Here is a 22,354-nt window from a genome sequence, read left to right as displayed (position 1 = left end):
CAATTTAAAGGCGTAGAAGGGCTATGCCGGACACTCACAGGAGTGTCAACAAGCGAACCAAGGAACAATAGTGAATATCAAGAAACGTGATGAGACTCATTAAATACCCTGAGACCGGGTGGACTGTATGAACATAAGGGAATAGCAACCCTGGGCTCCTGTGGTTTAGAATAGAGAAACAAACTTCGACTGACACCAGCTTAGTTTTACTTTAGAACTCTGGACTTGTTCCGTCCCATCCTCCATCACAACACTAAGACATAGTCACTCACGTTTGCGTTTTAGGTGCCATCTCCCCGGACACCAAAGGAGTTCATCCAAAAGGTATCAATGACATTATAAGTTACTCACCGTAATGACTAACGCACACTTAGTCCATAGTCCCCTTTCCTCAATTCTGCATGGGCGTCCCTTCAAAGGGACAGGAGATGAAACCTTTTTCCACCATAAAAAAAACCTTCTTCCCCTTTAAATTTAGAGGCGCGCGGGGGTGCGGCCCAGGGAGCATGCGCTGCCCTAACTCCGCTCTCCGGCGCCACACCTCAATCCCCATTGACGCATCGACAATAGATTTAACATTGCCTAATGCCACCGGTATTATTTGGGGGGCGGGGGGTTGGTGGGACGTATGTAGGAAAGGGGACTATGGACTAAGAGTATGTTAGTCACTACGGTGAGTAACTTATAATTACTCTTACGTTCCGTCCCCTTTCCTCCATACTGCATGGGCGATTACACCTGAATGTAGCCCCATGGTGGAGAGGAGACCCTCCTTAAGCAAATAGGTTCCTAAGAATCGCATGTCTGAAAGCCACATCGGATCTTGAGCCGGCATCCAAACAGTAATGCTTGCAGAAAGCCGAGGGAGTGGCCCAAGTGGGCGCCTTGCTTATGACTTGCTAAGGGACATGGCGCTGGAAGGCGATGGCCGTTGTCTTGGCCCAGACACTGTGGGAATGCATGTTGGCCGGGAGAAGCTTGGGCTGGCCCTCATACGCTTCTTTGATGGCAGAAACCATCCAGCGGAATATGAAGCCTTGGAGGCCAGATAGCTTGGTCTTCAGCCTCCGATATCACAAATCGGGCATCCAATTTACAGAAGCCCTTGGTCCTGTCCAAGTAGAATTTTAGGGCACACCCGACATCCAGGCAGTGCAGCACTCTGTGCTTCGTCCTTAGGATCGGTAAAAAACGTAGGAAGGACCATTTCCTCGTTTTAGTGGAACGCAGACTGCACCTTGGGCAGAAATGCTGGGTGCGTCTGCAGGACTACTTTTGCCTTGTGAAAGGTAGTATATGGTTCCGAGGCGACCAGCGCCTGGATTTCGCTGACCCTACGCGCCGAGGTGAGGCCGACTAGTAAGGCGTCTTGATGGTGACCAGCCTGATGTCCGCGGACGCCATTGGCTTGAATAGTTTGTGCGCCAGGGTACCCAAGACTATGTTAAAGTCCCACACCGGGTGCGGCCTCTTGATGGGCGGGTAGAGCCTTGCGGGTCCCGTCAGATGTTTCTCAACTATAGGATTGGAGGAGGAGAATATGCCCTCCTCAGAGTTCCTGTACGCTTCGATGGCTGCGAGGTAAGTGCGGCAGGTGTCCACCTGCATGACCAAGTGGGAGAGGTGCGCCGAGAAGGAGAGCACAACGTCCAACATGCACGCCATGGGATCGATTTCCTTGGAGTCTGCCCAGTGGCAGAATCTAGTCCATTTGATTTTGTACTGGGCCCTGGTAGCCTTGCTCCTAGCGCCCTGTAGGATCTCCAGATTAGCCTGTGAGAGGCTGAGGTGCTGCAGTGTTACCTGCTCAGTTACCACACTACGAGGGCTAGTTTTTGTGGCACGGGTGAATGACTCTTGCCCCCTCCCTGTTGTGCCAGAAGATGAGCTGGACCCGTTAGGAGGTGAATCGGGGGCATCTCTGAAAGGCTGAGCAGCTCCGAGAGCCATGGCCTGGCCGGCAACCACGGAACTATTAGAATGATGTGGAGTTGGCGAGACTCCTTGATTTTTCAAATTACTCTGTGAATCAGGTGCGTGGGCAGAAAGGCATTGGCATTCATGCCGTTCCACCAGAGGTGAAATGCGTTGCCCAGGGAGCCGGGGCCTTGCCCCTGCCAGGAGGCAAACTGGGGGCACTTCTTGTTGTGCCAAGTGGCAAAGAGATCCACCTGGGGAGGACCCCACCTGTTGAAGATCTCCTGAATAACGAGGTTGTTTAGCTGCCACTCTTACGTGTCCACTCCCAGCCTGCTGAGCCTGTCCGCTTCCAAGTTGGCTTTCCCCGGGAGATGGAAGTCAATTTTCCAGGGCCCATTCCCACATGCCGATTGCCAGTTTGCACAGAGGCGGAAATCTGGTGCCTCCCTACTTGTTGACATACTACATGCTGGTCGAGTTGTCCGCCTGGATAAGGACAACCTTGCCCCTTGGACGTGGTAGGAATGCCCCGAGGGCTAGCCAGATGGTATTCAGCTCTAACCAATTGATGTGGAATTTCTGCTCCTGTCGAGTCCAGGTGCCGTGGACAGATATCGTCCAGGGTGGCACCCCAGCCCTCGAGCGAGGAAGCCATGGTGATGGTGGCCTGAGGAGTGGGCAGCCGGAAGGGCTTGCCCGTCCATAGGTTGCAGTCTCAGGACCACCAAGTTAGGTACGGGTGGAGAGAAGGAGGAACGTTGATAATCTCAGACTGAGAGCCCCGCTCCTGGTTCCACAAGGCCGCAAAGTGCAGCTGGATCCTCCTCCTCAGTCTCATGTGCAGGACGGCTAATAGGACCGCTGCCAGTAGACCCAGGAGATACCACCATGCTGAGGTAGCTTCCCTGCTGAGGAAGTGGGTGGTTGCCCTCTTGATGGCCGAGACCTTGTCCTCCGACGGAAATACCTTCTCAGAGCACATGTCCCAGATAAGGCCCATGAATGTCAGTCTGCATAGGCAGCAGCTGCGACTTCTTGAGATTGAGCGAGAAGCCCAGATCGTACAGTGTGTTCATATGGGCCTGGGAAGAGTGGTGAACCGCTTCCAGAGATGTAGACCGGACGAGCCAGTCGTCGAGGTACAGGTAGATGGAGGACATGCGCTCAGAGGAGAGTCGCCACTGCATTCATGAGCCAAGTAAAGATAATGAGGGTCGAGTTGAGGACAATAGGAAGGACCTTGTATTGAAAGTGGTAGCGCATGATCCTGAACCGTAGGAAAGAATGATGGGGCTGCCAAAGGACATGTAGGTATGCGTCCCTCAAATCCAGGGAGCACATCAAGTCTCCTTTGTCCAATGTCTCCGCCACAAAAGCTGGCGTAACCATCTTGAATTTTTGCAGGGGTAAGGAGAGGTTGAGGGTGGAACGATCCAGCACAACTCTCAGGCCTGCCTGGTTCTTCTGAATGGTGAAAATACTGGAGTAAAAGCCAAGGACTCGCTGCGAGGTTGGGACTTCCTCCACTGCCTGGCTCTCTATGAGCGACCGGATCTTCGCCAAAAGAGTTGCTATCCCAACCTGTGGGAGTGGATGGGAGGGGAGGAGGGAGGAGAGACCGGGATATGAAGTTGGTACCCCGTGGATACTACTGAGAGGATCCAAGGGTCCGCGAAATTCTGGCACCAGAAATGTGCATGGAGAGCAAGCCTGCTTCCTACCGGAGACACGTGGACCCGAAGGGGCGTGTCATGCCTCCTTTCACTCAAAGGCTGTTGTGGAGGAGGGGGGACTGGAAAAAGCCCTTACTCCCCCACCCCCTTTTTTGTTGCTTGCACCGGTTCTGAGACGGCAAGCTGTCCGGCTGCCTGGATCTCCGTTCCTGGAAGCCGCAGAACCCTCTGTACGTACGACCCCTGTTGGGGTGCTGCTGAGCTTGGGTGTACGATTTGGGCGTGGTCTTTTTAAGGATGGATAATTGTGAGCTGTTTTTCTTTTTGTCCAGCTCTTCGTCCGTGGAGGAGTGGAAGAGTTCACCCCCACTCGAACGGTAAATCTGATATGCGTTCCTGGACGTCCGGGTTGAATTTTGTCTCCCATAGCCAGGCTGTCCTTTCGCATGTTCGTGGCAATACAGACGGCACAGCCAGAAGTGTCAATATGGACCACGGTGGATTCCATGAGGTCTTGCGCCACCAGCTTGGCTTCAGCTAGCCCCGCCTTAAAGCGCAATTGGCTCTGAGTGGGGAGTTCCGGGTGGAAGTCCACAATTTCCCAGCATAATCTTTGGTTGGCGGCAGCCAGCATGGCATCGGCGTTGGCCTGACGAAGATGCAAGGACACATTGGAATACAGCTTCTTGATCTTCTCCTCCTTGCCTAACAGCGCCGCAGAGGAGGAGGCTGAGGATGACTGAGGCTTGGAGTATAGTGATGGCGCAGCGATCACCGAGGAGTGTGGCTGAGGATGGGCCGAGAACAAGAGTGTACCCCCCTCCACCTGCCTGTACTTGGCGTCCAGGTGTCGAATGACCGGCTGGGCCGAATGGCGTTTGAGCCAGCCCTTCTTGGCAAGGGAGACCACATCGGTTTGCAGAGGAATCCCTGATTTGGCAGAGGGGCGTTGCGTGAGGACTTCTGCCCGGACCCCCTCTGCCGGCTGCTCGGCCCAGATACTCCGCCAGCCCACCAAGACATTCGTGGAAGGCCCTGGCTGAGGATGGTGTGTCCGGATCCTCCTCCTCATCTGTATCCTGTGGGTCAGGGGGATCCTGTGAAGGAGTAGTAGAGGGCGCCGGTGGCTGGAGTACAGGGACCACAGCCGGAGGTGGTGGAGGAGGAGGCGGAGGAGGCGGCGGAGGCTGGTACAGAACCGCTTGAGGCATTGGCTGAGGAGCCAGAGGCGGCGGCTGCGCCGGGGCCTGGGGCATCGGCAAAGTATGTGGTGCCACTAGCATTGCAGGTAGGATTTCCCCGACTGCGTCTTTGAAGATAACCCCCATCGGGGGGAGACTTCATGAGGCCGAGGAACCTCTCCAAGAAAGCCTCTTCACTGCCTGAGGAGGTGGCAGGGGGTGCTGACGGGGAGCTGCTCAAGCCGCTGCGTACCCTGCCCATATGGACGCAAAGGAAAGCTGCCCTGTGCAAAAGAGGGATAGGCCGTAGGCCACATACCTGGTTGAGGCCAGCCCAACCTCTGCACTCGTTCTTCCCCGAATTCCTGGAATGGCGTTGGACGGGTGCCTCTGTCTGGCACGGCTGCCATCTTGTTGAGCTGCCTGCCACGTGTTGCTTGGCCCGGCCTCCTCCAGAACCCTTGCGTGTGGATCACGAGGCCTACCCTGCTCCTCGGCCTTGGGCCCGGTAGGTGCGACACCCTCGACCCGGGTGTAACGCTCACCTGATTCCCAGGGAGGCGCAGGTCTGGCCTCGAGTGCTGATGCTTCTTCAATGGTGAAGCGCAGGACTCTGAAGATGGATAGGAAGGGCCCTCTACTCTGGCTTCTCCGGCTCGCAGGAATATTCCCCTGTGCGTGAAAAGGTAGTATTACCTACTGACTGAGTTATGCTCAAGCCTCCCACTCTTCCAACCCTCCATGATACCCTTCCACGATTTCCCGTGAAGTCTCACCTTAGGGTCTGAAAGGACGAGCTCTCCATCCTGCTTCTGACGCAGGGGCGCGTTGAACCCAATTACTTCACTGGATTGAGGTTGGATGGGAGTTCAGGTAAGCTTGATTATACTGGTAAGGCGCTGTAAAAGTTTTGTTGCAAGTTCAAAAGTTCAAGCTTTAAATAATAATGTTCATTGTCTTTTTTCAGGTGATGAATGAAGATTCCTTTGGAGACTTCTTGCAACAAAGCGCTGACGTTGATGTCTTTTCCCCATAGGGGCCGGGGTTCGGAATGCCGGAGATTTGGCGCCGAAGTGAAACGTGCAGTTCCAGTAAAGATCTGGTAAGTCCTAGATGAGCGCTCAGGTAATGTTTTTGCATTCGCTCATCTAATGTCTGACTTTTTTCCCCATAGGGGCCGGGGTCCTGCTTGGAAGCAGCAAGACCCGAAATGAAATGGGAATGACCCAACAGGTAAGTCTTAGAAGGAAACCAAGCTTTTCCTATTCCCTTCCTTCTCTCACCTCTTATTCTTGTCTTTTTCTCTAGGCTCTGGGAAGTGGCTGTGTATCCGGATGATCGCTGCTGAAGATGGAGGAACCCAGGAAAAGTGAGTGAAATGCAGTGCTGCAGCGATCGTAACGAAATGCTTTTAAAAATGATGTCTTCCCTATCCGGATCGTCGGTGATGTCTCCGTGGTGCAGATTAGCTGGTAGGTCTCTTGTCTCCCTTTGCAGGTGACCCAGGATGCTGACAGGCGTGGCTGAAGTCCAGATGCAGGAGCTGACACTGAGCGTCCAGCTGCGAGGAGCAGAACAACACGAAGCGTGAGTTGCTGATCGGGTGTGGTTTAAATAGCTTTGGAAGAAGTTCCAAGTGTGTATCCTTCCTCCGATCAGGTATGTATCCTTCCCTGACCACACCCGGGTGGAAAGTAGTCCCACAGGGTAAGTAGTTCCTATTCAGGCCTCAAGAGGGCCTGGATGTGGCAGCATGGTCTGCATCAGGTAAGTGCACATTAAAACACTTGAACACATGTCTAGCTTTATGAGCCTGGCGCCTAAGGCGCCAGGACAGAGGTCCAACATGAGCCTGGCGCCTAAGGCGCCAGGACTGCGTCCAAAGGGCCCCAGCTTGGGCCCGCTGGCACTCCCCTGGGGGAAATGATGCCTGCCTCTGGGGTTGCTGGGTCGGACCTGGCTCCTTGGAGTTAGGCATCATGACACCGGGGGTCGGGAGAGCTGCATTTAGGCACCCTCTCAGATACATTGCCTGTACTAGGGCATAGCCCCTCGGCCATGATGCCGGTACAAGGGCAGAGCCCCTCGGGTGAAGACCCAGTAAAAGAACCTTCCAGTCCCTCAACACTCACCGGGAGGATCAGAGGATCCCTCGGCCCGAAGGCCGGTAGCTGTAGCAGCCTCGGTGCACATGTTGGTAAAAGGACCTGACCGGTCCATCCGACGCGGGAGAGCCCCGGGGAAGGAGTCTCCCTTGCGGGGTGCGATGGAAACGATCGGCCCTACCTTCTTGGTTCGATGTTTGACAAATTTCTTGAGGTCCTCTGGGGCCACTTCTGGAAGAGCTCCCTCCACCTGGCTAGTCTGTTCCTCAGCGCTTTCAAGGACAGCAAGCCGCACGATGAACAAGCGTGCCAGCCGTGGCCTGGGCCAAGGCAACGTAAGCAGGGGGCGTAGGGGTCTGAAGTTGGGAAGAGCCTGTTGCAGGATGGACACCTGCTGAACCATGTGGAAGTCGACATGCGCCAGGGAGGTGTGTGGCACCCGAGGACAAAGTACCTGAATGATAAAAAGACAAAAGAAAGAAGAAGTATCTGTGCGTGGAATTACATGGCCAAAGCCAAAACCAGGAGCGCTGGTGAATTTGGCCCGTTCCTGTCGACATGGAAAAGGGGACTGGGGTGTGGCACCGGAGTCAGGGCAGCGCATGCTGCCTGGGCTGCACCCCCACGCACCTCTAAATTTAAAGGGGGAAGAAGGTTTTTTCTGGTGAAAAAGGTTCTGTCTCCTGTCCCTTGGAAAGGACACCCATGCAGTATGTAGGAAAGGGAACGGGACGTGAGAGTACTGCAAGTACTGAGGGTTAGATTAACTCATACGAGACATAATGAAAATGTTACCATGAATGGTCAAGTTAGATATAGTTTCCTACGCAGTCCGACAACGCACTTGTGTTCACTTCTCCCCTTACACAACTTACAAAGGCCAGACAAGAAGGCAATCCCGATTTGTGCGCCTTAATCTTCCTTCGTCTAACCCATTCCACATAAACAATCAATCCTTTAAAACCTCAATTTACAAGTGAATTGTTTTCCATGCTTTCCCCAGAAACAATATTGAATTAAGACGAATGCTCATGCGCGATCCACATCTTTTAGTTTAAATTATTTTTTGTAAACTACTGTCAATTGTTTTAGGTTTTTATCTCAAACTTGCCCAACTTCCCAAAATTAACATTTAAGAAAATGTTTAGCTCATCTGTCTTCCTACAGCTACTATGATTTTAGGGGCAGGCGGGGAGAGAGGTGTGCAACTGGAAAATTATGCAGGCCTGGTGAACCTCCGGGAACTTGGAGAAACCCCTGGAGGCGGTATACAGCAGACCCACAGAGCCTCGTTCCCCTACCAATCTTTTTTTTGATAAAACATTTTTATTGTTTTATAGCATAGTCACAACAACCACAAAAAAGAAAAACCAATCGAGGACCAGCATGTCCAATCTTAAATAGATATCAATACCAGTATCACCAATCACCTAAAAACATTCCACACCGCTTATCTTTGCAACTGTTCAGACTTTCATCACCATTGTCCATGGGTGCTAAGGCTCATCCTCTTCCCACCCCCCCCATATTTTCGAGGCTTTGTTAGAACAGCCTCTTACCTTGTATACTCGACGCTCTATCATGACACAAGTGTCCATGTCCATTACCCATTGTTCTAGCGTCGGGGGCTCCCCATTTTTGTGCAATATTGCGCTTCATCAGACCTGCTGCAGTGTTCAATAGTAGCCTTTCCCACTTATTAAAGTCACTCATCTGGTACACCCAGGATCAGGACCCTAGGATCTAGTTGTATATTGCGCTTGAGTATCTTGGTCAGTTCGTTGCAGCAATCGCTCAAAAAAGGTATGAATCCGGGGGCATGCCCAAAGGATATGAAAGAAAGTTCCCTCTTCCTCTCCACACCGGAGACAGTTCGGATTTGGTGCTCTCTTCCAGCCATGTAGCATCGTTCTAGGGCAGTACACTCTAGGCAAGATTTTAAGTTGCACCAGCCGGAGCCTAAAGGAGATAGTTACCTCCTGTGGGTGCATCAGCACCTGAATCCAGTCCTCTGGGGCTATCTCTCCTACATCCCTTTCCCCATTTAATTTTCATGCGTCAGTTCAGGAGTAGCGAAGGATGTGATGGCATTGTATAGGATGGAGGTGCATTGGGTGGGTATGTACGCAGGTAGCATGTTCCTTTCAATTGGTGTGGAGTACGGGACATTGGCATCTGCGGGTACGTGGGTTTTCAGGGCATGAGTCAGTTGCATGTAGTTGTACCGTTCGGTACCCAGGAGTTGACATTTTAGTTGCAAATCATCAAAGGAGGCCAATTTCCCTTCTTTCAGGGTGTCTTCTACTCTCAGGATCGACACCCTCACCCAGCACGGCCATGGCTCAAGTTTCTCAATTTCCATTAATTTACTGTTGTGCCATAGGCGTTGTGCCGTGGTTATTTTATTTTTCCACCCTACAAACACACGTGCCTGTCTCCACACAGTAGTGATGTGGGCCCCCATTGTTGACCGGGGGGCTCTCTGAGGATTTTGATATAGTAGGTGTAACAGGTCCGTGTCATGCATGGCGGCCACTTCAGCCCTTATGTGGGGTAGTTCCCGGTCCCCGTGGAACAGGTCATTGACTATCGCAAGCTGTGAGGCCCAGTAATAGGTTTGGCGGCGGGGGACCCCTATCCCGCCCTCCCAGATCGATCTCTGAAATGTGGTTAGTGCTATGCGTGATTGGCCTCCACCCCATAGGAGTTCCCTGAGGAGGGCCTCTACCCGGTCGAATTCAGAGTTTGGAATCTTAAGAGGGGCATTCTGCAGGACGTAGAGGAATCTTGGAAAAGCCATAAAATTAAAGAGTGCAGCTCTACCCATGAGTGTCAGGGGGAGGAGTTTCCAATGGTGAAAGTCCCCGACGAGATGGTCTATGATCGGTTGTAGGTTGTGTGTTGTGTGTTGCATATTTATTAAGATCTGTTATCCAGATTCCCAGATACCAGAACCCGTATCGCTCCATCCGGTATGGACAGTCCTGTGGGTTAGCCAGCCCTCCACCCTTTACCTGATAGTAAATGTATTTCCCCCAATTGATTCTTAATACACTAAACTCACCATAGCGGATGAGCATCTGTGTCACTATGGGGCAAGTCCGGGCTGGGTCCCCTAGGTATACCAGGAGATCGTCTGCGTACAGGGAGGTTCAGTCTTAGTGTTCCTCAGGACATTTAAATCCCGTCTAGGCTTCACTCTGACGGAGCCAAAGGGCGAGCGGCTCAATCGTGAGGGCGAAGAGGAGGGGAGAGAAGGGGCATCCCTGATGCATGCCCCTGCCGAGGGGAAAGGGTCGGGAGGTCCACCCGTTCACCTTGACCTCAGCCTGAATATTCGTATACAGTAGTTTTACCCAACCCAGGAAACCGTCCCCAAACCCCCATGCGTCTCATAATTTCCCAAAGGCTATCACACCGGATCGAGTCAAAGGTCTTTTCAAAATCAATTGCCAAATGGGCTAGTGGTGTGTCGATGATAGGCGCCCCTTCCAGTGCCAAGTGGAGCCGACGCAGATTAATTCGAGTTGAAACAAAAGCCAGTGTGTCTCACCCCAGAGTGTTCCTAGGATTAAAACATAGCAACCCTGAGGGTCCTATTCTACAGTCTGCAAGGCAAACGGGATGCGCTTATGTACGAGAATGAGGGTACCTCTGGATCCCATTGTGTATCCCGCATGGAAAGCGGCCCTGTAGTTCGTTCTCTCGAAGAGGGTAAAGTGGGATCCCGCAAGGTGTGTTTCGGTTAGCAGGTCCACATCGGGGGGGGGGGGGGGGAGTGTCTGTTGAGCAATTGCTTAACCAGGCGTCTTTTAATTGCAGAGCCCATCCCGTTTACGTTCCAGGTGAGTACTTTAAGGGACTTGGGGCGTTCAGTCGAGAGCGACTGAGATTGAATTGGTGCCATCAAGCGTAGATAATAAAGGATTGCGTGGATGTCTTGCGGGGTTAAGGTCCCCGTACCTGGTGACGTGATGCAAGTCGTGCCGAAAGTGGTGATTGGATTGTTGCACGAACATGCTGTAACCCCAACAAAGAACCGTAGAGACCTGTGAAACTTACATGGGTACAGTGGTCCTGAAGCTCCCGAAAACCTTTCCCAACTCACCCCTCCCTCACCCTTCCTATACTCCACCCCAACACGAAGTACCTGTCGCCCAAACATTACTGATACTCAGAAAAGGTAGGGTATCAACTGGAGAGTCCCTTGAACTAAACTAGAGATGCTGGGGGGGGGGGGTGTTCCCCAAATTAGAGGGTGGCAGACCACCGTGTGCCGCATTGTGCGCATATGGAACGCCTTATGTGAGCTGTTGGGACCTTCAGTGGTGCAATCAGTGGAGTATTTCGTACCTGCCGGCAGGCTCTGGACCTCCTATGGGAGTCAGGGCGGGGGTCCGTCCCCAATTTCCTCCGGATGATCTGGTATTGGCGGCCGGTTCGGGACCTGGCGCTGATCCGCTGGTGGTCTGGGATTCCTGGCTCTGCTGCTTCGAGATGCCGACCAGTCTCCCTCTATGTGTTGCTCTGCCCAGCGCCACGCCTCCTCTGGGTCGTTGAAGTGGACAATTGCGCCTTTGTGGTAGAGGTTGAGCTGGGCAGGGAAAAGGAGGCCATATTTGACCCCCCATTGATTGAACTGGTCTTTTCAGCTTTTCAAAGGATTGCCTTGCCCTCTGTACTTCCCTCGTATAGTCGGGGAATAAGGCTATCATGGATCTTGGGGGAGGGGGCGCCGGGCAGATGTCTACCTGTGGGCATGTGGTGTGCTCTCTCTCTATAGAGAAAAATTTGGAGAAAGATTCCGGGTCAAACAGTTTTCCCAGCCACGGTTCCAGGAAGAGTTCCATGCATGCCCCCTCGGCCTTCTCGGGGATACCAAGTATACAAACGTTATTACGCCTGGACCTCTCCTCTCCTTCCTCGACTCTGGCTTCTAGAGTCTTCAGCTTGGCCGAGACTCCCTGGAGCTGTTGTTGCACATTATGCAGGCCGTCCTCTGTGTTGGAAATACAGTGTTCTGGCTCCCGTGCGTGCTGACAGTTTTTGGAAATCGTGTCCAAGGAGGAATACATCCAGACTTATTCCGTCCATCTTCTGTTCCATTGATGTGTCTGGGACTCAGCTATGGCAGCCATGATGTCTCTTAGAGAAAGCAGGTGTCCAGGGTCTGTGTCTCCGGTGGGCAGCAGCTGGGGTTCGGGGGACTGCGATGGGGGGACGGTGTATTGGTCAATTCGGTTTTGCATGGTGGGTTTCTTGGTTTTTTTCTTTCCCCATGCCCGCTGTCCGGCCCTGCAGGTGAGTTCAAGCCACGAGAATCCTGTCTTGATGATTAGGGAGCGTGCTATATGCAGCCCGAGCTCCACTTGGCAGCCCGGTGTCTACCCTGTGGAGTTTCGGCAGTTCTGGGCAGAGGGGGGGGGGGATATAGTGTACTGCTATCCCCAGTTGTCGACCCCAGATCGGTGGCGGTCCGCACGGTCGCACTTCTGTTTTCTGCAGTCGTGGTCGACTCACTCCCAATCACCCGCGGTGGCTGGGCGCGTGGTTGATGTCACAGGAGGCCGGTGTTCTTTCAATGGGGTATACACGCCGTTGCCCCACTTGCTCCCCATTTGGTTGCTCTGTGTCATACCAACGTTCTTTCCCCGCTGCTGGCCCCAAGACGGTGTTGGTCTTCACCGCCATGCCTTTGTTTGTTGCTGCAGTGCCCGGCGCACCTCCCCGTCACTCTCAGCAGTTGGAAGCATTAAACAATATCTCGGGCAACCAGTGTTCTTTCACAGGTTGTATGCACTGCGGTGCGACCTGTTCAGCGCCCGGAAGCTCAGTGCCCCGTTGGTAGCAGTGCCACTGCTCTGGGGGGAGGCAGGGTTTATGGCATGGATCTGCCTGCAGTCATCCGTTCCCGAATGCCCCCGCACCTTTATATACTCCTGTAGTGCCCGGCTCACCCCCAGCCCCTCTCAGTGCCCGGGAACGTTGATTGGAGTCCCAGGAGACTGGGGTCCCTTCCGTTGTATGTGTTCGTTGTTTGGGAGGTATGTCCAGTTCTAGCCCTGCATCGCCCGTCTCCTGGGCTAATTTGGCTTGGATTACAGTCTCTTCGTTACTGCCCGGGGCCTGATGGCCGTGTGGTTGCTTTGGTTGGGACACGGGTAGCCCCCAGGTCTCCCCGTCAGCGCAGTGTGAACCGGGGCCGGGGCCTTAGAGCGCGGAAACAGCGCAAGGGTCCTCCCAGCAGGGGAAGCAGAGGGGCCTCTGTCGCAGACACTCACTGGTACGGCAGTATCTGCCGCTCAATGTGCGGCTCCTCCTTCCTCCGATGCGGCTGCTGGTGTCTTCCCGTCTCCGCACACCCGGATGGGTGGCTCGGACACCGCCAAGCTTGGCCTCCAGCTCCTCCGCCACAGTGAGTTTTCAAATGAGTTTAAGTTTAATTGTGCCCCAAGGTGCCCCCTTCCGGGAGATGTATTTTGGGGGTCACCAGGCACGAAAATGCAGGCGTTTTAAACAGGATATTAGCCGCGGTCGCAGGAGCCCGAGAGGCCCACGTCTATCTCATCTCGCCGTCGGCCACGCCCCCCCTACCAATCCTGTGTTGGGCAAACCTAGGGGAGTCTGCAAATGTTATCTGCAGACTGTCGCTTTAGACATCGGCGCAAAATATCTCCAACTCCTTTTTTCCCCACAGAGGGGGAGGGCCCACTAGACCTGAAATGCAAATGCGCATCATAGGTCTAGGAAGGTTGGGTTGCATGGGACTTGCTAACTGCATGTAAGGTTGCTGAGACGCCATTTAATAAGGCTGCGGGGATCCAGCTCACAGAGCCACACCATAACAGTTCTGCCTAAGCCCAAAATGCAGACTTAAAATTCACAGCCCACAAACGTTATAATTACAGCAATTATTGAGAATGGCAACATGGGAAAAATACAAAGGAGAGGGAAGATGGAACTAGGGAGTTTGTACCAATCCAGTGACCAAGGGAAACTGCCCAAACAATCCCAGACATTACTGGGGTAATAAGGACAGCTGACTGTATAAAGAGAGGCTAAAGCGTGCGAACAATGATAGAGCGCTAGGACAGAGGTTGAGAGATGGGACCAGTGGAGAGAGAGAACAAGAAAGAGAGGAGCAGTTTCCTTTAGCACTTTTTCTCAGTCCTTGACACACGGCAGGAAGGAGTGTGTTGCGAACAGCCTGCTAGGGAACTGAAAACAGATCCGGGCAGGAGCCAGAGAACAAAACAAAAAAAACAAACAGTATGCCATTTGAATCCAGTTGTGAGCTCAAGCACAGGAGGAAGACCCTTGGAAGGTAGACGAGAATTACTACAGCCTGACAAGCATGTGGGGCAGGGGTTTGAGGGGCTACGCAGATACCAGGTCCTATTTGCAACAGTTTTGTTATAAAGCCAACAGGACACTGTTACCCAAAGACTTCCTTACTATCTTTAGTCCAACATCAGTTGTGTTCTTCAAATCCTGCCAGTGGTAGAAATAGAGGTTTTGAATTCAATTACTTGCATATCGAGTGCTCTCTGCCCACAGTATGACACGACTCATATGAGATCAGGGGAAGAAAACAACTGAACACTATTATCAAAAAAGCCAGCTGTGAAAGTGCATGTTTTATTGATGAATAGCGCAACTTAATGAAGAAGAAAACCAGGTTATGTAATGTATAAGAACATATTTTAGTGATGGGGTTGCATTTAATTATCCTGCACATAATTGAAGCTTGTCAATGTTCCCCTATTAATGAATTGAAGGAACTTATTTGTATGTTATAAAAGAAACAAAGTCATACCTCCTAGAGCGCCACTATGATCCAGACTCTTCTTCCTAAAACCACGTGAAGCTATCATAAGGGGTATGATCACAGAGAAAAGCCAGCGCCAAGGAGAAATGGGCCGCAACGTGCCTGCATGGGGAGAAAAGAAAAATACTTTGCTTGAGATTTGTACATGTGAATAACCTACTGGTATGTCTGAAGTCCAAAATGTAAAACACAAAAGTGAGTCCTCATGTGGCACATCTGGGATAAATCTCAGGTAAAAACAAAATGTAGTGCAAGGGTATCAGAAGGGACGCTGGATGGAAAGTTACCTACAGAGGCACATTACAAGCTTAATAGGAGCCAACGAATATTAAAATAGTTACTGTATCTTATTACAAGTGCAGTACATTAAAGTTGTTTACAAGGAAAGCTAAAAGTCCTATCACACTGACGGCTGCAAAATGCCTCACAGAGTGAAAGAACTGTTGGGGTTGTCAATTGTCAGACTTGTATAGCTGTGCCCTTCTTAAAAAAAAAAAAAGATCTGCTTTCACAGAGCTGCAAATTGCGGGACGGTTTAGCACCAACCCAGTGTTAAAGAACTTGCAGAAAAAACAATGCCCAACCCCAGTGCAGGCACTGTGAATTAATAACTAATTCTACTTTATGAGTATAGTGTGTTTATTACACGCTCATAAACAAAAGGTGGTATCCAAAGACTTCAAACCATGGCAACGTGAGGGTGTTAGTAAAGTGACTTGTTCTAATCTTAAAAGTACATTCGCGTGCGACACTCCATGTGGTATATCCTCAACAAAAAAAGACTGCCAATCTTAAGAACACATTCCTATTACAGATTCCATGTAATACATCTGAACCCCTTAACTGCCATGGTCCCTCCATCCCCCAGTGCCAAGTCTTTTTGGTGATTTCGGTATGTCTCCATTGGCTTGTAACTTTTTTTGTTACATGAGATCTCAGCCAAATTTGCCCCCTTTTTTCCCCCCACATGTAGGCGGTCGTGACGCAACCCAGGAATCCTAGTTTGCTGTAGGGGGGGCTGGGTTTTGTCAATAAAATGATGTACAAAGAAGCCTGCGGTTTTTTCCTTTTAAGAGCTAGGAACAAATGGTTTGCTGTGCTGAATTCCCCATTTTCCTGGCTTTCAAGAACAGGTTGAGTGGAAACGAAAACGTATATATTTTTTTAATATGGTTATCAACCGTTTTGTTAGAGGTAGGCGATTTTGGCCTTTTTTTCCCCCCAATAGGACATGCGTGGACGGAATGGAAGAAAAAAGTAGGAAAGCTGAATGAGTTGACAGAAAGGCATACATTTCTGAAAATAGACAAAATTCCAAGTTTAGGAAGGGGGTGGTTTGCGCAGGTCAGGCAACAACTTTGTAGGGAACATTTCCATAGTTTGGGGAAAAGCAAAAAAATTACCGGAAATAAGTAAATAAATAATAAAAAAAGAAAATAAGGTATGTGGTGGACATGGTTGGCCTGGTACGGCAAAGGCTTCTATGAATTTTGAGAAAAACATTGCTCCGCTACATTCCCCCGACTCTTGCAGTTAGGAAATCACCCATTTTTTGTAATGTTTCACAAAACAAGCAAAACTACAAGCCATTAACGGCGCCATGGTACACAGGAGTTTTATGCTTACAGCCTGAACAGACGTACTTAGCATGTGTAAATCAGGAAAACAAATGTGGGGCGGAACGGCAAGCATACTTTTTTTGAAAGAGCTTGGCAGACCTTTTCAAGAGTAGGTGACTTGTGCAGGTTACAAAAGTCTATAGTGCCTAAAGCAGCGACTAAATGTAGGTCACATTTGGGAAAATGAAAGGGTTGTGTGACAAAGGGCAGCAGCAAATGGGGCCAAATGTTATGAAAATCATGCAAACACAACAAATGTCGTACCTTCCCGTGTTCCCACAGGTGTCCCGACAAAAACGGTACCTCACAAGTGTGGGTGCACCTACCTGGGCGCAAAGGGGAAAGCCGAAAACACGGGTAACACCAAGTCTTTCGGCACAGCATAATTTCAGGAATTCTGATTATGCGCACATCCTAAAGATTTGGGCCTAGGGTGTCCAAGCCACCAAGGAAAACAGCGAACCCCATGCATTTCCAAAAAAGGACACCCGTGGGAATCCGCAGAGGTCTGACGTGTGCAAATCGGGCCAGAATATATTACCCAGAACCTCCGACAAAGTCTGAAATGTGGCAGGAATTTATTTTTCAAAAAAACCAACAAAAAACACAATTTCCTCACATTTCACTCGGCTCACGGCCCATTAAAGGTCTTGAATGATTGCGTCCACACGTGACCCATAGTTGGAGGAAACATCTGTATGAAGGCTGGAGTTCCAGGCTCTTGGAGCTCTCTTTTCTCTAACATGTGCAAATAACTTAAAGGCTATAGAACTACTTCTTTGCATACAGGTAGAGTGGAAACCTTGCTCAGAAAATGACCAGAAGTCAGTGAGATGAAGAATAAAAAGAGGCTGAACCACAGTAGGAGGAAATACACTGCCAACAATTTAGAACACTGTTTTAAAAAGTCTGTCCAAAATAATTCTCCCATCACTTTAGCAACTAGAAAGGCTTTCTGTTTCCAACTTGGCAGACTTGCAGTACTTCCTTGAATTGTGGACGTGTAATCAAGATTGGCATATTCTTCTTCATCTTGAACACCTATCATCAGCATTATTTGCGAGATCTCCATTTCTTCATCTTCCGTGGGCTCCCCACTTGGAAGAGGAAGATTCTGTGGAAAGATCGCAGTAACCATCTGTGTTGTTCGAGCTAAAAAACATGGCGCTGGTGCGCAGTGCATTCTGGGGGAACTCAGAGCCATAATGGATATTTATCCATGCCTCAGTGGAAAGCTGCCCTTGCTTTGCGAAACATGTTTTCAACGTTATTCGCTGATGAGCTTGGAATGCAGGCCTTCCCAGCCAAGGACACTGGGAAAGCTAAGATCCGCAGGTGCCGGCTAGTACCTGATAGCGAAGTTTGTTTTGGGTTTGCTCGGCCTGTGCCAAGGTTTTGAGATGAGTTATGGAATTGTTTCCCGGGGCGTTTAGGAGAGAGAAGTGCTTTGCTCCTTGAGGTTACTGTCGGTTGACCCAGCTGGCAACCAACGGTCACCCATCAATGCGCAAGCGCATTGCCAGAAGGTTCGAGAAGTTGCCACCCCTTGTTGAGGAGGGCATATATGCGGAAGCCCTCAACGGTCAGACGGGATAAGCACAAAGACCTCAGTCGGAGGGGGGACGCTTCGGTCCGACACTCCTGTGGGTTGTTGTGCTCTTGGCCTAGCTGTTATCGGGGTCTTTCAGCCGCTTCTGGCGAGATGAAGTTCCATTAAGCTACGCCCACGGTGATGTATTTCTTTCTTTGACTTCTTTATGTTTTCTGTGATCTATGCCCATGTGAGTTGTACGAGTTATTTCTATGTACCTGTAAGCTTTGAATAAATAGCCGTAAAGAGCTGATTATCTTCTAAAGTGTGCGTGGCTGTGAATTATTGTGTCTGTTTTGGGTTAAAGTATTTGCTCTATAATTGCACTGGTGATTTATGGTAGTTCCGTGCACTTTTCAGAGGAGAGCAATACATTTTTGGCGACGAGGATGGGATATTTGTGATGAATTGCTCCAAATATTAAAGAATCCGTCTGAACGCAGAGATATTTGTGATGAAGTGTTCCAAATAATCTGTTTGAACGAGCGAAAGATGGTTTTAATTGGGCAGTGAGTGTTGAACTGTGTTAAGCTGTTTTGTTTTTTTTCTTTTCCCTTGCTGTGAAATGATGATTGTGTGAGAGAGTGCAGAGCAGGCTGTCGCCTTTCCTTGGTCGTCTCACTGCAGCTCTGAGACAGCCAATAGACAGTACCTTTTGTGTGGGCCTGCCGCGGCCGATAGCATTTGTGGTTGAAATCTTGCCCCTTCAGTAAAGCAGTCGTGGCTGACTTACTGCTTGGAAATAAAAAAAAAAAAAAAAAGGAGCCGAAAAGTCATGAGCAGAAAGGAAAAAATGTCTATGTTCACAGTGCTCCGATGAATGATGAATTAAAGATTTATGTTCAATTAGGAAAGAATTTTTTTTCATGCGGTTTCCCTTGACAAAGTTGCAAAGTGAAAGCTTGCTCTATTTTGGCATGAGAGCAGAGAAAGAAACAATTGCAAGTATTTGATGAGCAAATTGTGAACTAGTGTTTAAACATTAAACATTGCGATTCAGCCCCAGTGTGCTAGTGAGTGGGGGGCTTTAATATCAAGGAGGCGAGGATGCGCCTTTCTTATAATGTATGCTTTTGAAGTGTTCACATTCCTGAAGATAACGTGGGAATGAGTCGTGTTTAGGAGAAAGAGTAACATCGGTGTTGAAAGCTTAAAGGGTTTGTTTTTTGGCAACTATAAATTCCATGTGCTGGCGGTGCATTATGTTTAAGGAACACACTAAAATTGCCTGCTGTGCCATGTTTACAATGGGTGAGAGGCTCACTTGATAAAAAAAAAAAAAGAAATTAGTGAATGGCATTTGAATTTTCGATTTTTGTATATTGATTTGAAATTGCAGAACCAGTTTGCAATTGTTTGGGGGGAAAAAGACAATTTATATTTTCTAAATTGCCCCTACAGTATTTGGACTGTTCGCACGCTATACCATGGAATTGCTGCTAAAAGCAAAAGTACTGTTGTTATTAAGGGATGTATGTTTTATACGAGACAAGGGCAAGTTGATTGTGATATATAGTGATAATGTTGTTGACAAATTAACGGCCCACAAGCAATACAGAGTGTGGGTTGCTTTTGCAGATAACGTGCAGGGAGCTGCACTACACATGACATGTTTTGAATGCACTGACATAAGTGGTTATATTCTGGCAATGGTACAACAGAATGGAAAATCTGTGTGTGATAAGACAGCACAAAGATTTAGTGGGTTGTGGGTTCTTTTGAAAGATCGCACAGTGCATTGGAGTGAGTTTGTGAAGCCAAACTACAAGGTTACGAGGAAAAAGAAAAATGTATGCCTTTAAATGGGACATCAGTTTAAACAGGCTAAAAAGACATTTTGCAAAATTACATGAAGTTGAATCTGATGACAAGAGAAAGTGCCTCTTTTGAAAATAAGAGTCTTGCTGTGTGTGCAGAGCTTGTGCCTTGAAGATAACTTGCACTGTCTTGGGCGAGGTGCGCGAAGAAAAAAAAAACTGTTGGAGGAAGGCAGACAAAAGCAGAATACTGCGCTCCTGTTTGGTGAAATGGTGCTTACCGAAGCTGGCAGATATGGGAGCTTTTCTAAGTTGCTGGAGCAGTGCAGGAAAGAGTTAATTTGGGTGAACTGTCTGAAACGAGTGCCTTCCATTGAAGCCGCCACAGTTTAAGAGTTATAGAGCAAAGAGATAAGCTTGCTGCGCGAAAGATAAACAATGACATTCCTGCATTCCATCCCCTGTGAGAGACACCGTCAGTGTGAGCAAAAACTGAGGAGGGGGGTGCAATTACAGAATGCTGAAACTGAACTGAAGGATGATGTATGCAAGTAAAGAATTTGCCCAGTATCAAATGGCAGACTGGGTGCATCGCGCATATGAACATTTGGGGAAAACTGTGCATCTGTGAATGGGCTAAGATAAGACAGCTGCTCATTTCAAGAGACAGTGCCGTGCAAGCTGCATTCCAGTGCCCCATGTGATGTGAACTGAAGTAAAGCGCTGTGCACTGGAGAAGAAACCTCTAGGCGCTTTGAGAAGTGAACATACAAAGCTGGTAAAATGCAAGCTACATTGCCAGGGCTGGAGTAACTGACAAAGACATTATAGTGTTCCAGATGAAAAAAAAAAAACTTACAAAGGTAGCCCTTTTGCAAGAGACAACATGCAGAGCGGGGCTTTGGAGTATAGCATGAACACATTAGCCATGATCCAGAAGCCTCACGGCTTAGTGCAAGAATGAATGATTTGTTGACAAGTGGAAAACCAGAGGCTTGAAAGACACTAGCTGTATGGAGAAAAATAAACAAAGCTGCTTGTGCAACTGCAGGCAGTATTGGACGAAAAGACTTTACCTATGAGAAATGGAGTGATGCCAGCAGGGCAATCTAAATCAAGGTCATGAAATACTGGAAGCAAGTTGGTGCCTGGCATTCGTGATCGCTTTGGTGAAAAAGACCATTGAGAAGTGCGACCTGGGTACTTATTATATGGCTATTGTAAAATCACAGATCAGTCTGAGGTACCATCGACCAACTATGATCGCATTGCACAAATGAGTTTGTGAGTAGGCGGTTACACCCCGTATGGTTGAGTGCAAATAAGCCCCCAGTAACATGCAGAAGAGTGGTGTTAAGTGAAGGGGTGGATAACGCTGATACATCCTAATGTGGATAAACAATGATAGTGTACCTTTTGATGAAATCTTAACCTGTTTGTATTTTGCCTAGGCAAATAACCAAGAAAGTAGATTAAGGGGTAGACGTGTGCAATTGCCGGGTGACACTGATCAGTCAAGCAGACGCATTCTCAGAGAAAGCGAGCCACTGCGACATGCTATTTCAACTTTGAACCTGTCCTGCACCGCACTCAAGGCTGCTAACGTGCGTGAAAAGTGAAAACATTCGTTCGGCAACCTGTGAGAAGTGTCCAACAAAGTAATAACTTTTGCTGAACTGTCATGGTGCGGGCTTGGCATATTGTCAAACATTTGATGCTGCACATTCAAATGATTCAGTCGACGGTTGTAATGACCTTGTTGATATGTTTTGCCTTTCTTGTCTAAAGAACTGTGGACAATGAGTTGTAGACTGTGACATCATGCACCATAAACAGCTGTGTGAAACAGCACTTGAATGCCAACATGTTGAAACCTGATTCTTAAATGCATTTTGAGATAAATGTATGAAAAAGAAAAAATGAAAGGTTTTGCCCTTCCAAAGGAATTGCCTTAACCAAAGATGTTGATGTTTTGTCTTTTCCAAAATTACTACATTGCATGTAGCCAGAAAAATGGTTCATGAATTGTTTGGGCAGCAGGGTTGGGCGAGCAGGAGCATTATATATTTTAAGACAAAAGGAATGCGCACACCAGAGTTAGCTGTGCGTATGTTGAGGCCTTTGATTTGTAGTAATGCTGCCAAGTGTGTGAGCTCTAATTAGAGATGGTTGACTTTGAAACAGGATGGCTCTTTCCATGTGGTAGCATGTGCTTTGACTTGATTAGAACTAATGATGTTTCCTTTACACTCAGTGATAACGAGGTAAAAGGTCAACTTTTGAATGTATGGGATTATTTCCTGACTGCGATTAACATGTACATTTGCTATCAGAAGCTGAGGTTTTAGCATTAACCCTTTCATTAGTAGGTGTTTGGGGTTTAGCTGCTGGAGGGTACAAATCTTTGATGAGATTAGCGTGTTTAGTGGTTAAGAGTATTAATCATACTTTGCAAGCTTTAGAAGAATTACTCCTTGACAGCAAAGTTATTAGAAAAGCTACCTTTGCAGAACAGAGCTGCTGTTGATTACTTATTGCTGGAACATAATTTAGGGTGTAACACAGTTAAAGAGATGTGTTGTTTCAGTCTAAGTGACCACTGTAGATCCATTGAAAGTCATATTTGAGGTTTGAGAGATCTCATCTTTCAAGTTTCCCAAAATCAAAACAGAAATTGGTG

At 49.0% G+C, this 22,354-nt stretch overlaps 1 protein-coding gene across 2 annotated transcripts in view; it reads right to left on the bottom strand.

Moving 5' to 3' along the window:
- The window catches only part of TMEM19 (transmembrane protein 19), a 353,906-nt gene that overhangs the window by 198,676 nt on the left and 132,876 nt on the right, over positions 1-22,354 (bottom strand). For both annotated transcript variants that reach the window (XM_069628253.1, XM_069628252.1), the window contains exon 3: positions 14,696-14,809. In XM_069628253.1, the coding sequence (XP_069484354.1) occupies positions 14,696-14,809 (114 nt within the window). The remainder of the gene's footprint in view (positions 1-14,695; positions 14,810-22,354) is intronic.

Source organism: Ambystoma mexicanum, chromosome 12 (genome assembly GCF_040938575.1).
Source record: "Ambystoma mexicanum isolate Mex_15411 chromosome 12, UKY_AmexF1_1, whole genome shotgun sequence".
NCBI lineage: Eukaryota > Metazoa > Chordata > Amphibia > Caudata > Ambystomatidae > Ambystoma > Ambystoma mexicanum.
This window is presented reverse-complemented; position numbering and strand designations above follow the sequence as displayed.